Source organism: Podarcis erhardii, assembly GCF_964252035.2.
Source record: "Podarcis erhardii genome assembly, chromosome: 13".
NCBI lineage: Eukaryota > Metazoa > Chordata > Lepidosauria > Squamata > Lacertidae > Podarcis > Podarcis erhardii.
This window is the reverse complement of record NC_138502.1, coordinates 2,659,330-2,684,183: the sequence shown is the minus strand read 5'-3', so window position 1 is coordinate 2,684,183 and position 24,854 is coordinate 2,659,330. Positions and strand designations below refer to the sequence as shown.

At 52.7% G+C, this 24,854-nt stretch overlaps 1 protein-coding gene and 1 long non-coding RNA gene across 2 annotated transcripts in view; one reads left to right on the top strand and one right to left on the bottom strand.

The window, feature by feature from the left end:
- Positions 1 to 24,854, bottom strand: part of LOC309326839 — a 163,304-nt gene that overhangs the window by 3,085 nt on the left and 135,365 nt on the right. The window lies entirely within an intron of this gene.
- CTDNEP1 (CTD nuclear envelope phosphatase 1) overlaps positions 686 to 24,854 on the top strand; it is a 28,574-nt gene continuing 4,405 nt past the window's right edge. Inside the window, exons 1-6 of the mRNA XM_081835818.1 lie at positions 686 to 975; positions 15,759 to 15,825; positions 15,971 to 16,089; positions 18,414 to 18,485; positions 22,414 to 22,530; positions 23,313 to 23,424. Of these exons, the coding sequence (XP_081691944.1) occupies positions 874 to 975; positions 15,759 to 15,825; positions 15,971 to 16,089; positions 18,414 to 18,485; positions 22,414 to 22,530; positions 23,313 to 23,424 (589 nt within the window). The 5' untranslated portion in view covers positions 686 to 873. The remainder of the gene's footprint in view (positions 976 to 15,758; positions 15,826 to 15,970; positions 16,090 to 18,413; positions 18,486 to 22,413; positions 22,531 to 23,312; positions 23,425 to 24,854) is intronic.

The window sequence follows — 24,854 nt, the reverse complement described above, 5'->3', positions numbered from 1 at the left end:
CTTCCCCTTCCCCTTCATCACCAGGAGGTGATGGGCCCAGTGGCCATGATCATCGTTTTTTTGATGTTGAGCTAGGGCAATACTTCATTTATTTTTATTCTTATTTTTTTAAAAAAAAATGCATGTTGAGCCCGGAAGCAACCCTCTGCGTGTAGGTCTATCACTATACATCTATAAGCAAGCGAGCGTGTTGGTTCCTCGCGCATGCGCCGATTCCTCCCTGTTCGCCCCTCCCCGGTCCTTCGGCGCATGCTCAGACCCGCAGACGCTCTAATCAGCGCGCGCCTGCTCACTTCACCCTCCTGGTGTTTCCCCCCTCCCTTCAGCTGGCGGTGTATCTGTGTGTCTCGTTTTGCGCGTGCGCAACGCCGCCTTCCCAGAGCCCCAACCTTGGCCGCATGCGCGACTGTCTCCTCGCGCATGCCTCTTCCTCCCCACCGCCACACGCTCCAACTCCCGCTACTTAACCGCCTCCTCCAGCGCTTTCGACGCAGGCGCAGTGCGCTCCTCGGCGCCGTGGCCGCGTCTCCCTCGGCTTCTGATTGGACGCTGCCCCGCGCGCGCCCCGGAAGCAGTCTGTGGCGCTGGCTCGGTTGCCCCGGAAGCGGAGCGAAGAAGAGGACTACGGTCGGCGGCGGGGGAGGGGGGGGAGCGCTTCCCCCCTAAAGCCGGTAGCGACCGTCAGCGGGGAGCTAAGATGGCGGCGCCCGCGGGCACGGGCTGAGGCGGAGGGCGGCGGCCCCTCGCCCGCCTCGCTTTCCCCTTCCCCCCTCCCCGGCTCCTTCCCTCCCTTCCTTCCGCCCGGCCTCCCTTCCCCGCTGGAAGCTGGCGGAGCTGGGCCGGGCCGGGGGCGCGGCGGGCCCCGCCGGCGGGATGATGCGCTCGCAGTGCCTGCTGGGCCTCCGGGCCTTCCTCGCCTTCGCCGCCAAGCTCTGGGGCTTCCTGCTGTACCTGCTGCGGCGGCAGGCCCGCACCGTGAGTAGCGCTGGGTAGCTGGGTGGGGGGTCGCTTCCGGGTCGGAAAGGGCTCCGAGGGCGAGAGTGCCTCTGAGGACGTGCAGAGAGCGAGCGTTCCCTTTTCAAAGCCAGGCGCTGCTCCCCTTCAAGGCGGGAGAGAGAGAGAGAGAGAGAGTGGTCTTGCCTCAAGCTGGGAATCCTCCTGGCTTTGCAACTCTCTGCCCTCCCGACCAGGGTGACCCTCCGCCAGCCCAACATAAGAGCATAGGAAGCTGCCTTGTTGTCAGAGCCATTGGTCCTCCTCGCTCGCTCTTTGTGCTCACCGGCCTCAACTCTCCAGGGTGTCTTCGGCGTGCAAAGCAGATGCTCTACCTGCGAGCTCCATAGCTACTGCAGACATGCTCCCGGTTTCCTTGAAAGAGTTGTTTCGAGGGGTGTGCGTGCATAGAGGAAGATATTTGTGCATGCCTTGCCTTGTGCGTACCTGCCCAGTTCCATGGCAGGGTGGAAGGTTGTAACAACTTCACATACTGGGTATGGGTTTGACTGGCTTGTGTGAGTGAGGTCCAAGTGTAGAGCTGAGAATCCTGACCTGGGGTTTGTACCAAAGCCTTGGCTCAGGTGTATCCCCTTGCTGGAGGTACCCTAAAGTGATTGGTGTGTGGTTGATGCTGTGGCTGTTAAAATTGAGCTAGCGAGGAAATGCACTGGTTTTAGGCTTCGTTGACATTTCAAGTGCCTTTTCAAATTTGGCCCATGGTTTCTCAGCCAGTGGTTACAGTTTCTCACCATTGACCCTGCAGGGGATGTTTTACTAAAAGTTTTGCAAGTGTCATTTCAGCTTTAAAGAAAATGAGAAGTACCCTAAAAACACCCATCCACCCAGATAGTGGAGATAGTGCAGAGCAGCGAGTGAGCGTGTCACCAAGTTTAAAAGTGTAGTAACTTAACACTTCTGAAGTGGCTTCTTGAAAGCCAGCCTTTCCCAACTTGGTTTTGGAATATAGCTCCCACCAGCAGCAGGAGAGTTACAGTTCAAAACAGTTGGAGCATACAGTGTTGGAAAAGGCTTCCTTAGGTCACAGCAGAAGTAGTTTATAGGAAAGCAATGGGGTACCAAAACAAGGGGGGGGGGGTAACTCTTCCCATGAACCCATTTGGCCTTAGAGTAAGCGTATTTCTGAGATTGGGAGCTCAGTTCAAACAAAACGTCAGGCCTGTCTGTTGAGCCTCAAATTCCTTTACAAACTATACGTATGTAAAACTTGTTTTGATTGGTTAATGCACTTACAATGCTTAATAGTGCCGTACAGTTTCCTGTTCCTTCAGCTCACAGCCTCATCAAACTTTGGGTGCTTTTTCCAGGTATCCTTAGGAATCAATCTGCAGGGATTGCCACCTAATTTTCTCTCTCAACATCTCTAGATGGTCATAGACTACAAACCTCATCTTCCCTGTCGTTTGGCCAATCTGGCTAGGGGTGGTGGGAGTTGTAATCCTCAGTGTCTGGAGGGCACCCATTTGCAGTTTCTGTTTTACACTCCAGTTCAGTACACCCCTGCCCCATATGTGAACTGGGACTGGAGGAAAAGGAAACTAGAAGCAGCAGGAACTACAAAACAATTTTATTTGCAATTTCCATCTTGAGGTGTCACAATCTGCTTTTCAATCTGATTCCCATTATTTTTGTTTGTTTCAGATGATTTTGGAGGGTGGGAACAAGATCGGGGTCCAGTGGTTCTATTAACAAAGATTAGAAGGGATTTGAGGAGGAGGAAACCAGGGTCCTTCGGTTTTCATGGAGACAGGAAGTGTGAAGCTTGAGATCCTGGAGATTTCAGTGTTTGGTTAGAAGCTTGACTGCTCCTTTAGCTACAGCCATTGTTGTTGCTGTGTGTGTGTGTGTGTGTGTGTGTGTGTGAGAGAGAGAGAGAGAGAGAGAGAGAGAGAGAGAGAGAAGGGGGGGGACAATCTGTACCTAATTATGAAAGGTAAAACTTTCCTTCTCCTAAGTTTCTAGTGGGCCTCTGTTTCCTTCCTTGTGCCCCAACCATGCTGAGGACTGCCGGTGCAGTTCAAGTATTGGGCTGGCCTTAGACGTGGGATTCTAGGGCACGGTTCTCGTATAGATCACTCCATCTTGGTTACCTTGTGTGTAAAATTGAAATAAAGCTTGACTGGGTGAATGCTGGGAAAGTTGCAACGGGAGCATGAGTTTGTGGGGAGGCAGGAGAAGCTTTTACCACACTCACAGTTTAGCAGGTTGTCATGTTTGCACCTGAGAGTTTCAAGCCCAAACTAGACTGGTTCGTGAGCCCGTTTCTTTGACACTTGACTAATAAGATACTTGGAAGGTGTGAAATATGTGGAGGGTAGGGGTGTGTGTGTGTGTGTGTGTGTGTGTGGAGCAGCTCTGTCTAGATGCTGCCAGCATATGGCAGGGAGTTTATTACCAGGTGGTACACTGATAATTTTATATCCCTGTGGCTGGTTTCTACGGATGTTGGTTTTGGATTACTGGTTTTGGAGGAAAATGGGTTGGGATGTCACGAGGCGGAGGAGCTACCTTGAAGCCCTTTGGTCTCCCTTCTGGTCCTGGGACAGCTGCCAGGGAGGATTCTAGGAGTGCTTAAAATACTTGCCGTTCAAGATAGCTGTGGGGCACCAGGGATGCCGTGCCCTCACTGTGGCATGTGTGTGTGTGTGTTCCAAAAGTTTGCTGTTGGCAGAAATATAAGGAAGCGAGTGTCGTGTGTGTGTCCCTGTGTGGCTCCTCACTTGCTGTCTTTCCTTCCAGGCACAGCTACTGCTGGATCAGGCTGGGTCTCCTCCTTGGGGTGAGCGACGGCAGGGTGCTTTGGGAGAAGTCGCCCAATGAAACAGTACCTTGTTTCCCTCTGGTTTCTATTTAGACTGTGGGGAGTTGAGAGCACCTGAAGGGTCGGACGCCCATTTAGGCTGCCTGCTCTCTGCTTTACCCCTGGCATGAGGATCCATGGTGCTTTGCCAAGCTGCTCTGTCCAAGCTCTGGACAAAGAATCGACCTGTGCCCCCATGGACAGCAGTGAGCCCAAAATGACTCCCAGGCTGCGCACCTGGTCCTTTTGGAGCACAGTTACTTCGTTCGGGACCAGTGAATCCCCCTGTCCCCCAGAAACAGTACTTCTATCTTGTTGGGGTTCAACCTCAATTAGTTGACCACCATCCACACACCCCAACCGCCTCCAGACACCCAAATGCACCCGATCCATCTGGTTGCTCCCCTGCTTTCCCCCCATGCTGACTGGTGTTGTTGACCAACCTTCCCCAACCTAGTCCTGGCTGGGAGTGGTAGTTCAGGGTATCTGGAGTGCGGCAGATTGCCAAGGGTGGAGGGAGCCTAATCCTGAGTGTGGCTGGGGGCGTTCTTCCTAACAGAAAGGTTGTGATTGGGAGTGTCGGTTCCCCTTCTAGGCGACAAGCAACGGGTATGTTGGATTTTTCCAAGGCAGCTCAGGAGTTTATTAATTTTACTTGTTAAATTTGTATACCACCCTCCATGCGAAGATCCCGGGGCGGTTCACAACATAAACATGCAAAACGAGAGCAGAAAATACATAATAAAAACAAGAACAAAATCAAACCAATAATTCCTTCCGTGGCCTGAAAAACCATAGAAGCAGCCAAAGCCCTGGTTATAGAGAAACAGCTTTGCTTGGTGCCTAAAGATATGTAATGAAGGTGCCAGGTGAGCCTTCCTGGGGAGAGCATTCCACAAACGGAGCCACTGCAGAAAAGGCCCCGTTCTCGTGTGGCTGCCCTGTGGACCTCTTGTGGAGGAGGCACATGAAGAAGGGCCTCGGATGACGATCACAGGCTCTGGGTTGGTTCATATGGGGAGAGCTGCTCCTTGAGGTACAGTGGTGCCCCGCAAGACGAACGCCTCGCAAGACGGAAAACCCGCTAGACGAAAGAGTTTTCCGTTTTGGAGGCGCTTCGCAAAACAAATTTCCCTATGGGCTTGCTTCGCAAGACGAAAATGTCTTGCGAGTTCCTGCGGGTTCCCCCCCCCTTTTTCCCCCTTTTCCCCCCTTTTCCTAAGCCGCTAAGCCGCTTATCTGCTGGTCCGCTAAAAGCCGCTAAACCGCTAATAGCGCTAACCCGCTAAACTGTCAATGGGCTTGCTTCGCAAGACGAAAAAACCGCTATACGAAGAGCCTCACGGAACGGATTAATTTCGTCTTGCGAGGCACCACTGTATAGGTCAAAACCAGCACTTTGGAGAAGCACTTTGCAGAAACTAATTGGCAGCCAGCGTAGTGTTACACGCTGAAACCTTCTTGCTGCGGTGAGCAACCTGGCCGCTGAATTCTACACCAGCTGAAGTCTCTTCAGAGGCAGACTTCTGAGGAGAGAGGGCAGGGAGCAGTCACATCAGGAGAAATAATGAGAGTGGCTTGGTGACAGCCTCAACCATCTTACAATAGACAAGGCAACGCTTTTGCTGTTAATTTTAATACCTGCACTTCGGATGTTTCCTTTTCCTAGACTCCAGCACTGAGCTACTAGGAGCCCGAGCACGGAGGGCCTTGGGCAGAAGTGGGCTTCTCCAGGTGCCACTGCAGAATTAGCACTTGAATGTGGAGGTCCAGGGTGAAATTTGTGGCGGGTGAAGCTGAACGGCACGTTGTGCCGGGTTCTTGAGGAATTGTCAGGCTCATCTGGTAACCCAAAGAAATGGCTAGCAAATAATAATAATAATAATAATAATAATAATAATAATAATATATTATTTATACCCCGCCCATCTGGCTGAGTTTCCCCAGCCACTCTGGGCGGCTCCCATTCAAATGTTACAAACAGTACAGCATTAAATATTAAAAACTTCCCTGAAGAGGGCTGCCTTCAGATGTCTTTTAAAGATAGGATAGCTGCTTATTTCCTTCACATCTGAAGGGAGGGTGTTCTACCACCGCCGAGAAGGCCTTCTGTCTGGTCCCCTGTAACCTCACTTCTCGCAATGAGGGAACCACCAGAAGGCCCTCACCGCTGGATCTCAGTGTCCAGGCAGAACGATGGGGGTGGAGACGCTCCTTCAGGTATACAGGTCCGAGGCCGTTTAGGGCTTTAAAGGTCAGCACCAACACTTTGAATTGTGCTCGGAAATGACGCCAGGCCAGGTGTCTGTCTGTCTTTCTGGGTCAGGCGGCCAAGGGCATCCTTTTCCATCTCACCCAGAGCACAAACCCAAACAATGTATGACACGGGGAGTGCAAAAGCCATCTCTTTGTTCACTCAGCTTCTTTTATCCTTGTTCCTCAGCCTCCCTCTAGTAAGAGAAAACTTACATGCATTCAGGCTTTCTTTCTTTCTTTTTAAAAAATAACAGCCCACTTGTCAACACCAAACCCCAGAAACTTCCTTTTCACAACCAGTTCCAAAGCTCTGTCAAAGTGATGGTGAGGTTCTGCACTTTGAGGCCCCAGCGACTTGGAGAGGAAGTGGAGCCTCTGGTTTAGTTTCTCAGTCCGTCTTTACGAGAGCATAGAATCATAGAATAGAATCCTAGAGTTGGAAGAGACCACAAGGGCCATCGAGTCCAACCCCCTGCCAAGCAGGAAACACCATCGGAGCACTCCTGACATATGGTTGTCAAGCCTCTGCTTAAAGACCTCCAAAGAAGGAGACTCCACCACACTCCTTGGCAGCAAATTCCACTGTCAAACAGCTCTTACTGTCAGGAAGTTCTTCCTAATGTTTAGGTGGAATCTTCTTTCTTGTAGTTTGGAACCATTGCTCCGTGTCCGCTTCTCTGGAGCAGCAGAAAACAACCTTTCTCCCTCCTCTATGTGACATCCTTCTATATATTTGAACATGGCTATCATATCACCCCTTAACCTCCTCTTCTCCAGGCTAAACATGCCCAGCTCCTTTAGCCGTTCCTCATAAGGCATCGTTTCCAGGCCTTTGACCATTTTGGTTGCCCTCCTCTGGACCCGTTCCAGTTTGTCAGTGTCCTTCTTGAACTGTGGTGCCCAGAACTGGACACAGTACTCCAGGTGAGGTCTGACCAGAGCAGAATACAGTGGCACTATTACTTCCCTTGATCTAGATGCTATACTCCTATGGATGCAGCCCAGAATTGCATTGGCTTTTTTAGCTGCCGCGTCACACTGTTGGCTCATGTCAACCAGGGGGAGTGGGGTTACTCTGGAGTGGAAGGTTGGATCTCCTTAAGTCCACATGTGCCTCATAAACCCCTTCCTCCACCATCTGCTTGATAAGAGGGGAAAGGCAGAGCAGCCCCCCCCCCCCCGGGGAGAAATTGGCTTCTTCCTGGATCACGCTCAAACCTACATGGGCTTCAAGGCCTGGACTTCTTCTGCTTACACCTCTCTGCCAACTTTTCTGTCTGTGTGAGAAGAGGATTTGTTTTATTCACGACATTTATATCCCGCCTTTCCTCCAAGGAGCTCAAGGTGGTGTACATACATCTTCCCCCGCCCCCACTTTATCCTCCCAACAACCCTGCAAGGTAGGTTAGCCTGAGAGCAGTGTTAGGAATTAGCCAGGCGCCAGGCAAATTTTGCAACCGGCACAGGTCCAGTTGCCACTATGCAGAGATTTTGGGGCACCAGGTTGGCAATCGCAGTTTAAAAAGCTCTGCCTTAGTCCATAGTTAATACTACAGTGGCGCCTCGCAAGACGAAATCAATCCGTTCCGTGAGGCTCTTCGTGTAGCGGTTTTTTCATCTTGCGAAGCAAGCCCATTGACGGTTTAGCGGATTAGCGCTACTAGCAGATTAGCGGCTTTTAGCGGATCAGGTGATAAGCGGCTTAGGGCTTGGAAAAAGGGGGAAAACCCCGCAGGAACTCGCAATACATTTTTGTCTTGCGAAGCAAGCCCATAGGGAAATTCGTTTTGCGAAGCGCCTCCAAAACAGAAAACGCTTTCGTCTAGCGGGTTTTCCGTCTTGCGAGGCGTTCGTCTCGCGGGGCACCACTGTATTTCCATTTCACTGGTGTTTCTCCTGCTTGTATACTGGGGCATGTGAATTGTTGTAAGAGCAAGCTACAGTCAAGCAATGTAGTTGATATCGGAGAATCATAGCATTGGAAGGGAACCTGAGGGTCATTTGCGATACGATACAATAATCTTTTAGGGATGCGGGTGGCGATGTGGGTTAAACCACAGAGCCTAGGACTTGCTGATCAGAAGGTCAGCGGTTCGAATCCCCGCGACAGAGTGAGCTCCCGTTGCTCGGTCCCTGCTCCTGCCCACCTAGCAGTTTGAAAGCACATCAAAGTGCAAGTAGATAAATAGGTACCACTCCGGCGGGAAGGTTAACGGCGTTTCCCTGCACTGCTCTGGTTCGCCAGAAGCGGCTTAGTCATGCTGTCCACATGACCCGGAAGCTGTACGCCGGCTCCCTCGGCCAGTAAAGCGAGATGAGCGCCACAACCCCAGAGTCGGCCACGACTGGACCTAATGGTCAGGGGTCCCTTTACCTTTACCTTACAGTAATCTTTATTGTCATTGTCCCATACAGAACAATGAAATTGAAAAAATCTACACCAGGCATTCAAAAACCAACAAGCCTGCTATTCCAGCTATCCCAGCCTGGTTGACCCCCTAAAAACTCTGATACCCCATAATTAAATACAATATACTCCCACAGAGACTACCTTACACTGCATTTAAAACCAAAATTGCATTTGGATAGAAAGTGTTTCTCAGGCGGCTAGTCCTAGTCTTTATAACCCTGTCCCTTCTTCCAGAAGGCAGAAGCTGAAATAGATCATTTCCGGGGTGTGCACTATCATGCGCTATCTCTGCAGCTTTCTTATGGCACCTGGAAGCGTAGATTTGATCCAAGGTGGGAAGAGTGCACCCAATTATTCTCTCCGCAGTCTTTACAACCCTGGACAGCATTGTTTAGTGACTGCAACCTAAATTTAAGATGCCATTTGGCACCCGGCTTATATATCGTGAGATTTTAACACTGGCTGAGTCTAGCACTCTTAACCGCTATGCCACACTGGGTGTCAGGTCAAAGCATAGGAAGGGCTAGCTAGAGTGTTTCTCAAACTGGGGTCCCCGGCTGTTGCTGGACTACAACTCCCATCACCCCTAGCTAGCAGGACCAGTGGCCAGGGGTGGTGGGAATTGTAGTCCAGCGACAGCCGGGGACCCACGTTTGAGAAACATGGAACTAAATTGTAGTATCTGCTGCCATGGCCCCAGACGGCCTCCCACCAAATGTGTGTAGGAGAGAGAGAGAGAGATAGAAGGCAGGGCTGCCCCCACGATAAGGGTTTGGGGGCCACGATGCTCTTTGATTTCCCCCCACTCCACCCCAAGGTTGCTCTGCTTCCTTGCTGGGCCTCCAATCCCCGCTCTCTCTCTCCTTCCAGCCCCCAGTTCCTGGGTCTTCTTCTGGGATAGGGGCCTCCTGGCCTCTGGCCGGCTTCCCAGTCGCAAGAGGCTGCCCTGGCTAAATTTGGGAGGGGACCACGTGGGGCGGGAGGGTGTCGGCCGCAGGCATGGGACTTGCAGGTGCCTGCCAAGGGCAGTTGAGGGGGCAGCTGTCGTGTGAGCAAGTGTGGGTGGGTAAGGAGCCAGGCCGGGCTGGGGGGGCGGAAGAGAGCGAGAGACAGACCCCTGGGCCTGCGGCCATCTATGTGCCCTTGCAGAGGAGCCTTTTGAGGAAAAGCAGCAGGTGGAAGGCAAAAATAGATCTGGACAAGCACGAGATGAGGAGAGTCACCCCATTGGCCTCTCTGGCCCAGTGCGGGCAGCTCTGGCGGGCAGCTGAGACCTTACCTGCCCTCTGTGGCTGTCGGAGACCCTCCAAACCAGAGAGGGCTTTGGCATCTTCAACGGCGTTCCCTGGCATGGGCTCTGAGCCCTCCCCATCCCATTTCCTAGAGGCCTCCTTTCCCCAAGAGATGCCCCAGGAGGCATCGTGTGAATCTCCGAATGCGTTCTGCACTCTCGGTGTGGAAATTCTGCAGCTGGGGGGCTTTCGTAAGAGGCAGTTCGTTGCAGGGGTTAGAGCAGGGGGTCAGCAAACTTTTTTGGCAGGGGGCTGGTCCACTGTCCCTCAGATCTTGTGGGGGGCCGGACTGTATTTTGAAGAAAAAATGAACGAATTCCTATGCCCCACAAATAATCCAGAGATGCATTTTAAATAAAAGCACACATTCTACTCATGTGAAAACACGCTGATACCCGGACCGTCCGCAGGCCGGATTGAGAAGGCGATTGGGCTGGATCCAGCCCCTGGGCCTTAGTTTGCCTCCCCATGCTATAAAGTGTCTGGAAACCAGTCCTGATGAGGGACAGTTGAAGGAGTTGGGTGCGTTTAGCCTGGAAAAGAGGAGACTCAGAGGACGCATGAGAGGCGATTGGGATGGATCGGGGCCCCGGGCCTTAGTTTGCCTACCCATAGGTTAGAGTGCTGAACTGTGGCCTGGGAGACAGGGGTTCGAATCCCCATATAAGAGCATTCTCTGCACTCTCTGGTCTCCAGCAACTGGCATTGAGAAGCGTTACCGCCTCGTAACTATGGAGGTGGGGTTGAGATTCCTGCAGCATTGCGGCGGGTTGGACTGGATGACCCTCAGGGTCCCTTCCCACACTAAGTTTCTACGATTCCCCAAAGGTAGATGGCAGCATTTTAACTGTACAATGGTAGAAACGACTTCTGGTGTGTAATCCTTTCCCCCTTTACACCGCTTTGATGATCGCTTCTGGCTGCAAAGTGGTTTGTTGATCAGTCAGACAGATCTGGCTACCTTCCTGGCCTCTGAGGCAGGTCCGGTGCATAGCTGTCAACTTTTCCCTTTTCTTGCAAGGAATCCTATTCGGAATAAGGGAATTTCCCTTTAAAAAAGGGAAATGTTGTGGATATACTGGAAAAGTTGGAAGCAAGAAAGAGCTGCAAAGCAATGTTAATGTTTATTGACGCTGAGAAGGCCTTTGACAATGTATCCTGGAGTTTTATGTTATATAACTTTGAGAGTTATGGGGGTTGGTCAAGATTTTTCAAATGGTATTAAAGCGATCTATCAAGAACAAAAAGCTAAAATCATTGTAAAGAATGTGGTATCGGAGGAAATTAGAATTGAGAAGGGAACCAGGCCAGGGTGCCCACTTTCCCCTCTGCTGTTTATTTCAGTCCTAGAGGTCTTGCTAAGTATGATTAGAAAAGATGAACAAATTAAAGGTATTACAGTAGGATCCAAACAATATAAATTAAAAGCCTTTGCTGATGATTTAGTATTGAGATTACAAGACCCAGAATCCAGTGCAGTAAAAGCACTGGAGCTGATACAGGAATTCGGACAGGTAGCGGGATTTAGGTTAAATAAAAAAAGGGAAATGTTGACAGCTATGGACTTTGGCGGTGCTGCTGGAGTGCCAGGCACCGCCACCAGGTTAACTTTGGCACACCTGGAATGCAGACAGAGCGTTTTGAGCGTCCAGAGGGTTTCACGCGCCTTGCGCCAAGAATCAATCCTTAACGGCCACCTTGGAGGGTGGGTCAGTGTTCTCCTCCCACCGGCTGGGACAGAGACTGGGGATTTCGACTTGCCTAAATGAATTTGCTCAGGGCAAAAGTGACTCTTAATGCAGGCCTTTTGGTTCAGAGCTCAGTCCCTTCACCGGTCTCCGTTTAAGGAGAGGGCTCAACGGCAGGGCAACTGTTTGGCATGCAGAAGGTTTTATCCCTGGGGCTGCCTTCTGCTAAAAGGATCTCTGCCGGAAGGTGCCAGGAACGGTCTGCCTCTGCCAGTCAGAGCAGGTGGTACTAGGCCCCGTGGATAAATAGGCCAAACTGGTACAAGGCAGCTTCTTTTGTTCTGGCACTTTGAAAAAACAAACCCAAAGGACGGAAGGTCTTTTGGCAAGAGATGTGAGCGGGAATTTGAGGGTGTGCGGGGAGGATACCTGAGAACTACGGGACCGCCTCTCCTGGTATGCCCTGCAGAGGCCTTAAGGTTCACAAATGACAACACCTTGAAGGTCCCAAGTTGCAAGGTGGTTAGATTGGTCTCAACTCGGGCCAGGGCCTTTTCCGTACTGGCCCCAACTTGGTGGAACGCTCTGTCCCAAGAGACTAGGGCCCTGCGGGACTTGACATCTTTCTGCAGGGCCTGCAAGACAGAACTGTTCCACCTGGCCTTTGGTTTGGACTCAGTCGGACCCTTATGTTTCCCTCCCCTCAGTGGCGTAGCGTGGGTTGTCAGCACCCGGGGCAAGGCAAGTAATTTGCGCCCCCTAACCCCTGGATTTTAGCACTCGAGTGCGAGCGCGCCCCCCCAGATGTTGCGGCCGGCCCCCCCTGCACCCCCCACGCTACGCCACTGGGGCTGGGGGCGAGCGAAGGAGCCAAGGACCCCCCCCTTAAGGCTCAGCAGGAATTTATTAAATTTATTATTTGCGGCGCCCCCGCGGGCCGAGGCAGCCGAAGCCCCCTCCCCTCGGGCGCCTCCCCGCCCCCTCCTCTCCTTGGGCTGTAGGTGGAGCCCGCGCTCCGAGGCGCTCCAGATTGGGGCTTGGCGAGCGCCTCTCCTCCCCCCCCCCGCCTGGACCGGGGGCTTCCAGCCGCGCTCCGTCCTCGCCCGACCCCCCCCCCAGCTGAGAGTTGCGCTGAGAGCCGGAGCTAGCGGCGCCCCCTTCAGCCGGGAGACCCTCGCCCGCCCGCCGGCTTCCTCTCGGAGGGTGTTGGGGAGCGCAGGGCGCGGCGAGGCCCCTCGGAGCTCTCCTCCCCCCCAGTCGGCAGAAGCAGCCGCCGCCTGTGGCTGGGCCGAGGGGATGGCGGCGGCGGCGGGGTGCGGAGGTGTTGGTGCCGGCGGCGGCGCTGCTGCAGTGGCTGCTCCTCTTGCGAGCAGTGAGTGGAGCGCAGCCGCAGCGGTGGCGGCGGGGGGCGCGCGCGCACTAGGGCGCAAGGGTGGCGGGGGCGGCGGGGGCGGGGAGGCCGGCGGAGGAAGGAACTTGTCCCTTCCCTCTGGACTCGCGCCCCCCCAGAAGTTGCGCCCGGTGCGGCCGGCACCCCTGGCACCCCCCACGCTACGCCACTGCCTCCCCTTATGGTCTTGATTTATCAGCTATTTTTAAAATGAGGCTGCATTTTAAATTGCATTTTAACCTGTATTTTAAATTGGTTTTTTCCCCTATTATGTTTTTACTGTAATTTTACTGGTGTTAGCCGCCCTGATCCCGGCTCTGGCTGGGGAGGGCGGGGTATAAATAAAATTTATTATTATTATTATTATTATTATTAGCTTGTGGGATTCTCTGTATAATGTTTCCGCTGGTCCAGAATACTCTGGTGGCTCTAACTTTTGTTTTGTCATTTGTTGCATTTATACCCTCTCTTCCAAGGTGGCGTATATGGTTCTCTCTCTCTCCCCGTCCCAATTTAATCCCTGCAGCAACAACCCTGAGAGGTAGGCTAGCCTGAGGGAGGCCATGGCTGGCCCCTTTGGTCACATCCAGCGAGCTCCTGAAATGTGTGGTGAACGCGCAGCCTGCTCCTTGCCCCATAAGGCCTTGCCCTGCACAGTTCACCCAGCTTCTCCTTTCCAAGCTGCTTAGAGCGACACCCTTTTCCTGCTGAGCAGAATTCAGCAGAAATGAGCGAGTGGCCAGGCTGCCCAGTTCATAGCGGATTCCTTGGAAGTAGGAAGAGGGTTGGCTTTCAAAACAGCTGAACGCCAGGTGCAAGCCTGGTTGCTGCGGGGTTTTCCTTTTAAAAAGTCCTAAACCTGCAAAAGGCGTCAGTCACAAAGGTATCCTGGAGGCTGTTAGTATCAGTAGTGACAACTGCCTCTCTCAGCTGGGCCTGGAATAAGCAGCTTGGTTAGGGAGGTGATGCAGGCAAGGTCATAGAATCCTAGAGTCATAGAGTTGGAAGAGACCCCAAGGGCCATCGAGTCCAACCCCCTGCCAAGCAGGAAACACCATCAGAGCACTCCTGACATATGGTTGTCAAGCCTCTGCTTAAAGACCTCCAAAGAAGGAGACTCCACCACACTCCTTGGCAGCAAATTCCACTGTCAAACAGCTCTTACTGTCAGGAAGTTCTTCCTAATGTTTAGGTGGAATCTTCTTTCTTGTAGTTTGGATCCATTGCTCCGTGTCCGCTTCTCTGGAGCAGCAGAAAACAACCTTTCTCCCTCCTCTATGTGACATCCTTCTATATATTTGAACATGGCTATCATATCACCCCTTAACCTCCTCTTCTCCAGGCTAAACATGCCAGGCTCCCTTAGCCGTTCCTCATAAGGCATCGTTTCCAGGTCAGATAGCCTCTCTTGATATCCAGCTCTTCTGGTCTGAGAGTCCTGCCTTTTGCAATGTTAGAAATTCGTATATATAAGCTAATCGCCAAAGGGCACCTTGAACCTCAGCTATGGTTGCCACGAGAGAATGTCTAGGCGCTATTTTGGTCATGGAGTGCAAATTATTATTAATTTCATTTCTATACCGCTTTAAAAGGGACGCGGGTGGTGCTGTGGGTTAAACCACAGAGCCTAGGACTTGCTGATCAGAAGGTTGGTGGTTCGAATCCCCGCGGCGGGGTGAGCTCCCGTTGCTCGGTCCCTGCTCCTGCCCACCTAGCAGTTTGAAAGCACACCAGTGCAAGTAGATAAATAGGTACTGCTCCAGCGGGAAGGTAAACGGCATTTCCGTGCGCTGCTCTGGTTCGCCAGAAGCGGCTTAGTCCTGCTGGCCACATGACCCAGAAGCTGTACGCTGGCTCCCTCGGCCAATAAAGCGAGATGAGCGCCGCAACCTCAGAGTCGGCCACAACTGGACCTAGTGGTCAGGGGTCCCTTTACCTTTACCTTAAGAATCCATAAACCCGTGGGACGCGGGTGGTGCTGTGGTCTAAACCACTAAGCCTAGGACTTGCTGATGAGTAGGTCGGCGGTTCAAATCCCCATGACGGGGTGAGCTCCCGTTGCTCAGTCCCTGCTCCTGCCCACCTAGCAGTTTGAAAGCACACCAGTGCAAGTAGATAAATAGGTACCGCTCCGGCGGGAAGGTAAACGGCGTTTCCATGTGCTGCTCTGGTTCGCCAGAAGCGGCTTAGTCCTGCTGGCCACATGACCCGGAAGCTGGACGCCTGGCTCCCTCGGCCAGTAAACCGAAATGAGCACCGCAGCCCCAGAGTCGGTCACGACTGGACCTGATGGTCAGGGTTCCCCTTTACCTTTATACCGCTTTACATATATCTCAAAGTGCTTTACATCCAGTCAACCAATCCTGAATAAAAGAAATTCAAGCTTCAAGGAAAATATTTCAGATCCTTCTCTAAGTGACATTTTGCTCCCCCCATATTTATTTATTTACCCGCTTGATTTATAGAGCTGCCCCATAGCAGAAGGATTCTGGGAAGTCAGGGTGGTTGCAGTGGTGAGTGTGTTGGACGAGGACCTGGGAGTTCCGGGTTCAAATCCCTGCACAGTCCTGAGTGACCTTGGAGTCAGCCGCGGCCTCTTCACCTACCTCACAGGGTCGTTGTAGGGATTAACTGATGAGCGGGGCGAACCATGTATTCCTTGGATGAAAAGGTGGGAGATAAATGCAAGAAAGGAGCTCACCTGCTTCAGAAAGTTTGAGGGGCCAGCCACATAGAAATGTCTGTCGCTAACCTGGCGTCCAGAGATCTCCACGGGGCTGCAGTTGGACCAGTGCTGGTCGCAAAACGCGCCTGGCACCTGCCTAATTTCTAACACTGGTCCTTCAGGTCTTCTCTCCTGGCCACCCTTTATAAACTCACCCCTCCTTTTCCTGTGTCTGTCCGGCAGGTGATCCAGTATCAGACGGTGCGCTACGACGTTCTTCCCCTTTCCAAAGTTTCACGGGAGCGCCTCAGTAAGTACATTGCCCTGTAGAGAAGGGGGGGGGGTCTCCCTGGTTCCCTCCCCCTGGCCCAGGCTCTCCCCAGAGCACTGGAAGGAGGGAGGTGTGTAGGGCACTGAGCTGTTTGTCTTGACGCTCTTCTCCCCACCTCCACCAGACCAGGTGAAGAGGAAGATCCTCGTGCTCGACCTGGACGAGACGCTGATCCACTCCCATCACGACGGAGTCTTGCGGCCCACAGTGAGGCCTGGCACTCCGCCCGACTTCATCCTTAAGGTGAGCCGTTCTTGGGTGCGGGAGGAGCTGGCGCAAGGGGCACAGGTAGCAGGGGCTGGTTGGACGCAGGGGAATGGACCCAGAGAGGAAGGCTCAGAGCCCAGGGATTGGGGCTGGGATGACGATGAGTGGTCAAGAGTGAGGAAGCTGGGAGGAGGAGGTGTCGGAAGCCGAAGGGGTAACAGGGCTTAATGAGCTGGGAGAGAAAAAAGCAGGCGGGTAGGAGCCCAGGAGACAGGCGGAGAGGTTGATGATACACATACTGTATTTCTCGGTGTATAAGACGCCCCCCATGTATAAGACGCCCCTCCAGGGGCGCCGACTTATAAAAAATATTGGGGGGTGGGGGCCCATACCGACTTATAAAAAATATTGGGGGGGCCCAAGACCTCCAAACCGCTGCTGCTGGGGGAACGAAAGGGGCGAGCCCCGGGCTGCCCCGACCTCAAGTGAACCTGTGAGGGCCCGCCCTTTGCGGCAGCCGATTGGCTGCCGCCGTGGGCGGTGAATATTGATGAGCTAGGGGGAATCCCCGCTTCTCGCGGGGCTGACGCCAGCCCCGCGAGATTGTTGATGGGTCGAGAGCCCGCAACCCCACCCCCTCTCTAGATCGGGAGTGGCTTTGTTTTAACTCATTACTGAATGTTTTTTTAAAGGTAACTATTGTCAAACAAGGAAAATAAAAAATACCAACATAATTTTGTGATTTTACAAAGCATAATATAACTAATAATTTTCTTAAATTATTGGGGGGGCAGAGCCCCCCCAAACGAATTTTTGAGGGGGCTCGGGCCCCCTCAGGCCCCATGGAGTCGGCGCCTATGCGCCCCTCTATTTTGGGGGACTAAATTTAAAGAAAATGAGGGGAGATGGCCCAAAGTTTTGAGCTTTTTAAAAGGGGGAATTGCATGTGCCATCACCCCAGCAGGGCCGTTGCAGGGGGTTGGCAAAGTGGGCAGCCACTCCCCCCGTGCCACTGTAGGCAGGAAACTCCCCTAGAGCAAGGGTTGCCAACCAGCTGGCTGGCGGGCGCAGCTTCCCTTCTACGCCACTGCGGAAAACTGTCCCCCTAGAGCGCGCGCCTCCCGCAGCGGCATGGGGGAGTTGCGCGCCCGCAAACCAGCTGGCGGGGGCGCAGCGTCCCCCTCACACCACTATCCGTGTATAGGACGACCCCAGTTTTTCAACATGATTTTTGAGTCAAAAAACCTCATCTAATACACGGAAAAATATGGTATATTGCCTCTGATTGCTTGGGGGAAAGCCCCGGGGAGAGGAGGGGACTTTCAATCTCTGCCACTGGTTTTCATGGAGGAAGACTCCTGGGAATGAGCTGTTTTGCTCATTAGGCCTGAGCCTGACACTCAGCGAAGTCTGTGGAGATCCTGCTTTTTAGCTAACAAAGAGTTAACTCCATCTTTGAACTCTGTGGTTACTGAGCTGCACACTCCAGTGACAGCAGGTGTGTAGGCTCAAGGGAGGAGGCGGCCCTCTTGGCCTCCAGAAGGTGCAGCACGGAGGGTTTGCAACCTTTAGCCAGTTTGCAGTGGCACAGCCATAGCAGAGGATCTCTGCACCAGCCAGTCTGCATTCTTCATGTGTCCAGGGCTGTTTTCCTGGCTTCAGAAAGCAGCTGTCTTGGCTTAGGCAAAGCCCTGAAGTTCCCACAGCAACCCATGCTAGCCACTGGGGATTGAGTTTGGCCTCATTTTTTGAGGATCAGAGGCAGCTACGGAGCCTTAAGATGATGATGATAATGATTATTTCTTTATATCCCACCCATCTGGCTGGGCTTCCCCAGCCACTCTGGGCGCCTTCCAACAAAATATTAAAATTCAGTAATGCACCAAACATTAAAAGCTTCCCTAAACAGGGCCGCCTTCAGATGTCTTCTAAAAGTCTGGTAGTTGTTGTTCTCTTGGACATCTGGTGGGAGGGCGTTCCACAGGGCAGGTGCCACCACCGAGAAGGCCCTCTGCCTGGTTCCCTGTAACTTGGCTTCTCGCAGGGAGGGAACCGCCAAAAAGCCCTCAGAGTTGGACCTCAGTGTCTGGGCAGAACGATGGGGGTGGAGACGCTCCTTCAGGTCTACTGGGCCTTTGAGGCCATTTAGGGCTTTAAAGGTCAACCCCAACAGTTTGAATTGTGCTCGGAAACGTATTTGTCAGTGAGTTATCTTCACCAACCTTCCGATTTCGTGGTGGTGTTGGACTACAACTCCCATCAGCCCCAGCCACCAGCTGTTGTAGTCCACAGCACCAGGAAGGCTCTGGGCTTCATTTACTTTGCCAGGCTTTGACTAAAAGGCCTTCCTCTGTTTCCAGGTTGTCATAGACAAACATCCAGTCCGCTTTTTTGTACACAAGAGGCCTCACGTGGACTTTTTCCTAGAAGTGGTAAGAAGCTTGTTCGCGAGACAGATCTTTTATTTATTTTATTTTATTGATTACTGTGGTACCTTGGGTTACATACGCTTCAGGTTACAGACTCCGCTAACTCTGAAATAGTACCTTGGGTTAAGAACTTTGCTTCAAGATGAGAACAGAAATCGCGCGGCGGCAGCAGGAGGCCCCATTAGCTAAAGTGGTGCTTCAGGTTAAGTACAGTTTCAGGTTAAGAACAGACCTCCGGAACGAATTAAGTACTTAACCCGAGGTACCACTGTACTGTATAACATTGCCATTATTGTTATTATTTATTAAATTTCTAAACCACCCTTCATCCTGAGATCCCAGGGCGGTCTACAATATAAACGCACAAAAATGCATACAATGACAACAACAACAAAATACCCGCCCCCGTTTGAAAGGTCATAGATTGTTTAATTAATCAATAGCCAGGCAGAAGAGGAAAGTTTTTGCCTGGGACTTAAATATATGTTACAAAGGTGCCAGGCGAGCCTCCCTGGGGGAGAGCATTCCTCAAGTGGGGAGCCACCGCAGAAAAGGCTCCGTTCTCGTGTTGCCACCCTCTGGACCTCTTGTGGATGGGGCATTTGAAGAAGGGCCTCAGAAGATGATCTGTTGGTTCATATGGGGAGAGGCGGTCCCAAGCCGTTTAAAGCTTTATAGGTCAAAAGCAGCACTTTGAATTGGGCCAAGAAACTAATTGGCAGCCAGAGCAGTCGGTCCAGCTGATAGTTTCCAGGCTGTCTTCAGGGGCAACCCTATGCAGTGGCGTAGCGTGGGGTGTTGGGGGGGGGGTCCGGGCGCACCGGGTGCAACATCGGGGGGGGGGCGCTTGCCGCCTCCAGAGTCGCCGAAGAGCCTCGGGCGCAGGCTGTAGCAGAGCCCCATGTCTCGCGGAACCGACGAGCTGTGTGCGCGTCCGGGCTGAAGGCGTCCAGCAGGCAGCGGCTCTCAGCGCTCGCCATGGTTCCCGCGCGTCAGGGCCGCGGAGGACGCGCCAGGCAGCCCCTCCTCACAGCCCCACCGCCGCCGCTGCTGCAGCGGCTGGGCCATGTTGCATTTTCCTCACCTCTCTGCCCTCCTCCTCCGGGCAAGCGGCGTCGTTTGGGCACCAGCGCCAGCGGCAACTCGCCTCAGATCACCTGACATGGAGCTGCCGCCAACGCCGCGGCTACCTTACCGTAAATACCCCAGCCCAGGCAGCAGCAAGAAGAAGCTGGCAGCAGCGGCAGGTTAGGGGTTAGGGGCACAAATTACTTGCCTTGCCCCGGGTTCGGGGGCGCAAATTACTTGCCTTGCCCCGGGTTAGGGGGCGCAAATTACTTGCCTTGCCCCGGGTGCTGACAACCCACACTACGCTGCTGACCCTATGTATAACGTATTGCAGTAATCTAACCTGAAGGTTCCAGAGCGTAGACAACCGAAGTTAGGCTGTCGCAGTCCAGATAGGGGTACAGCTGGGCCAGCAGCCGTAGTGGGTGGAAGGCAAAGGATCCAGAACAGGGGTCAGCAACCTTTTTCAGCTATGGGCCAGTCAACCATCCCTCAGACCATGTGGGGGGCTGGACTATATTTTGAAGAAAAGAAAAAAAGAACGAATTCCTATGCCCCACAAATAACCCAGAGATGCATTTTAAATAAAAGCACACCTTCTACTCATGTAAAAACATGCTGATTCCCCGACCGTCCGCGGGCCGGATTGAGAAGGCAATTGGGCCACACCCGGCCCCTGGGCCTTAGATTGCCTACCACGATCTAGAAGGACCCCCAAGCTGCATACTTGCTCCTTCAGAGAGAGTGTAACCCCCCTCAAGAGCAGGCCACCTCCCATCCATCCAGTCTAGGAAACAGCCCCCTAATAGTACCTCAGTCTGGATTGAGCTTCAGTTTATTGGCTCTCCTCCAGTCCATTACTGAGGCAAGACATCAGTCCAGCACATCCACTCCCACACCTGCAGATGTAAAGGAGAAGCAGAGCTGTGTGTCTGCAGAATATTGCTATCCCAGCTTTCCTTCAAGGAGACCAAGACGTGCCAATTTTCCGCTCCTCTATTTTTTTATCGTCACAACAACCCTGCAAAAAGTAGGTTAGACAGAGCGATAGCAACCGGCCTGCAAGTTCACCCCAGCATGCTTCACGTGGCCAAGGCAGATTTGAACCCACAGCTGTGACCGCTGCACTGCCACTGATTCGCTGGGCGTGCTCCTCCAGCCCAGAGGGGGCTTTCCAAGCCTCTCAGCTTCACGCTCTTGAGCTGGACTATGTTGGGAGGCCCATCCTCCCCTCACTGAGCTCCGTGGAGAAACTGCCAAGCAGGTACAGTGGTACCTCGCAAGACGAATGCCTCGCAATACGAAAAACGCGCAAGACGAAAGAGTTTTCCGTTTTTTGTCGTTCCGCAAGACGAATTTCCCTGTGGGCTTGCTTCGCAAGACGAAACGTCTTGCGAGTTCTTGCGAGTTTGTTTCCTTTTTCTTAAAGCTGCTAAGCCGCTAATAGCCGTGCTTCGCAAGACGAAAAAACCGCAAGACAAAGAGACTCGCAGAACGGATTAATTTCGTCTTGCGAGGCACCACTGTATGAGCATCCTGGCACACTGCCGATGCTGAAGGACTGTCCTCCACCATGCCTGTCCCTCAGCGCCTGTTGACAGGGGCTGATGGGAGTTGTAGTCCAAAACATGGGGAGGGTTCCAGCTCGGGAAAAGTTTACTTGGAGGGTGGTGTAGTGACATTGGGGGGGGGGGGAGTAGCAGCCAGGGCAACTGGGAAGACATTGTGTTGTGTGTTCCCCACTCGCATCACCCAGAAATGTTTTGAACTTGGGTGGCCTTTCGAGTGATGCACACGCCCAGGGATGGATCGTCCCAGAGCCAGCTCTGCCTGGGAGAGGTGGTGGTGTGCTAAATCCATTCTGTCCTGCTCCACCCTTGCCTTGTCTGGTTCAAGGGTGGAGAGCTGATTCCAGACCCGACTGGATCAGCCAGCCTTGCCTCTAATCGCCAGCACCTGTTTAGCCTAATCCACGTTAATCCTGCTCAAAGCAATTCGTCCCAGCTTCTTTAGGGGGGTAGTCCCTTTCCTCTTCACTTTCTCTCTTCCCACTGCTTCCCGGAAACTTGGAAAATTTGAAGCAGGCCCCTGGAGCTTTGCTTTGTTTACTAAGGCTAGTCACCATCTCCCGTCAAATCCAGGGAAGGGAGCAAATCATGGAATACATCAAAGCACATGCACCAACCCAGGCGCTGCAACTATCCCCTGAGGTCCTGCGTCACGGGTGTTGCGGAGGGTGGCGACACAAGAGCAGGGCCTTTTTTAGTGGTGGCTCCGCACTTGTGTAATGCTCTGCCCTGGGAGGCTTGCCTTGTGCCGTCATTACTTAGCTTTAGACTTGATAGTGCGAGGGCTGGTCAGAACCTGGGAAGCTGCCAGAGGGGAGGAGGCTGGGAAAGAGGAAGAGGTGTTCACTGAAAGCCCCCAAAAGCACCACAAGGCTCTTGTTGCAGGCTGATAGGAGCTATGAGCAGGAAGTAGCCTCTTCCGTTAAGGGCTGAGAACGGAAGGGGGTGCTTCTGCAGGACTAATAATGGGTGCCTGCTGCACTCTGCCTGGCTGACATCCTTTGGAGGGGCTGGGGTAATAACCGTGCCACAATCCATTCATAAATTGCTTTTCAGACCGACAAGTTTTAAGTGATGCTTAAATGTAATCTGTATTGGGAGGGCATGGAAGATCTGGGGAGATTTGATGGCGTTTCCTGAAAGTCTTAACTTGGATGATGTGCAGGTGAAAGTTGCCGAAATCTTGGGCTTTCGTCTGCCTGCGAGAGTGAAAGGGGCCTTTTGCGTGTGAATGAGAAAGGGAGTTCGCCTCTGACTTTCCATTTCCTTTTCTTCTCCCCCTCCCACCAACTCAGGTGAGCCAGTGGTATGAGCTGGTGGTCTTCACGGCCAGCATGGAAATATATGGCTCTGCTGTGGCCGACAAGCTAGACAATAATAGGAGCATCCTAAAGAGAAGATACTACAGACAGGTGAGTCCTTTGCCCCTTACGGCTGTGCATTGGGCCTGTGGAGTTGGGAGAAGAAGGGTCCACCGTGGTGATATAGCAGTGGCTCAGGGGGAAGGCTCCCCGCTTCGGCTTGCTTGCTGCCAAATGAGGGGCACATCTGGATATTCTGAGAGAAGGCTACCAGGTGCACTGGGGTTACCGTAGCAACGCCAGCAAGGTCGTGCACTTGACTGGCTGAGTCGCTCACCCTCCCATTGGTTCAGGAATGCAGAGACGGGCATAATAGTCTCCGGGGCATTTCTTCCATTATGTGAGGTCCTGTCCTGATGCTCTCCTGCTTTGCTGTCAGGGTCTGACTCTGAATCTGTGAGAGTCAGGGGAAGAGGCTGTGGGTTTTACACAGCAGCGTCAGCTAGCAGGGTGATAGCGTTAGCGGATCTCTCCGTACATAAGCATCCTCACTTCAAAGACCAGAAGAACTGTATAAAGTCCATAGTGGCGTTTAGCTTTGCCTTGTGCCTGGAAATAATGAACACTTTGAACAGTGCGGGAGAAGAGATTTCCCCATAACCGTGGGACTCTGGAAGAAGCCGTTCTGCTGGGAAAGCAGGAAATCTCTGAAGACTCAGCTGGGGCTCTTCATCTTCTGTGATGGATTGAGGTTTGGTGAACTTACCAGCTGATTCCACAGGTCACCCACCTGCCACCAGTGAGCTGCAGCCCTGTCCAGTTTAAGAGAGGATTGTTATTTCTGTCCTGTGTGCAAACATACACCCCAACTCCCTCTCTCTCTCTCCTTCCAGCACTGCACTTTGGAGCTGGGCAGTTACATCAAAGACCTTTCCGTCGTCCATAACGACCTGTCCAGCATAGTCATCCTGGACAATTCGCCAGGAGCCTACAGGAGCCATCCAGGTAGGGGGCTAGACCCACCGTCCCCCTTTGAAAATTGGTGGTGGGTGAGGGGTGGCGTCCTGTGCCTTGACCGGTGGTCTGCTTGCTGGGTGAAGGGCCACTCTCTGGAGCCAAGGGTGTCTCGTGGTGGGCCGGCTGTATCTTCCTCCTTGCTCACTCCTGTCCCCGGGGACTTAAGGAACCAGCCACTCATTCCCACAGGAGAGCATGCCATTTTAGGGGGTGAATTCTTGCAGACATATTCAGCGAGGCATCTTTAAAAAACACGTTTCCGGGTGTGAGGAGTTCAAATCTGCTATTCTTTTTGTACTTGGTAAGTCTACGTTCGATTAAAAAGCTCACAAACTGCTTTCGGTAAACCAGAGATTTTTAACTTTACCTTCGGAAAATGTCAGGTGATGCTGTAAACATTTTAGTTTCTCTGCATGAAACATATCCTCCTAAGCGCACTTGTAATCATGAAACAACATCAGGAAGTAATGGCATCAGTTAAGAAGAAATGCAAACAAGAAGTTGCATCCCTGGACATCAGCCGCAGACTTCTTGGCCTCTGATACACGCCTCACGTTCCTCATGAGTTACACCCTACCTGCTGACTCTGTGACTTGTTTCACGCGCCTTGCTATAGACCGAGCATGACAAGGCCATTGTGAAATTTGTATGGGCTTGCTAGCGAACTTACTTCCACTGTAGCAAGTTTACATGTCAAAGGAGGTTCCTATAGCCTGTCGGACCAGTCTGTCAGCTCCAACAGGGATGAAGTGCTGGGGTTGCTGGAAAGTGTCTTCCTCAGGTGTACACAAATATCTCCTCCCGGTGTGTCATCATCTCCACACCTCAACATCTTTTGGACACCAGCTGTCGTCTCCTCACGGTCATCTGAGCACAAGAGCGTCGGGATTAACATTTTGCTAAATGCATGTCGTACTGAGCACTGGACGGTTGGCCAAACAGCATCCACCACAACCTCCTTTTGCAGCCTAACTCTCCTCGACAAAATGTGGAGTGGGCCTTCCACCCAAAAGTGTTCTACTCTGATGTCAAATCAGCAGGTGTAGTGTTGTTGTTGTTTAGTCATTTAGTCGTGTCCGACTCTTTGTGGCCCCCTGGACCAGAGCACGCCAGGCCCTCCTGTCTTCCACTGCCTCCCACAGTTTGGTCAGACTCATGCTGGTAGCTTCGAGAACACTGTCCCACCATCTCGTCCTCCGTCGTCCCCTTCTCCTTGTGCCCTCCATCTTTCCCAACATCAGGGTCTTTTCCAGGGAGTCTTCTCTTCTCATGAGGTGGCCAAAGTCTTGGAGCCTCAGCTTCAGGATCTGTCCTTCCAGTGAGCACTCAGGGCTGATTTCCTCCAGAATGGAGAGGTTTGATCTTCTTGCAGTCCATGGGACTCTCAAGAGTCTCCTCCAGCACCAGAATTCAAAAGC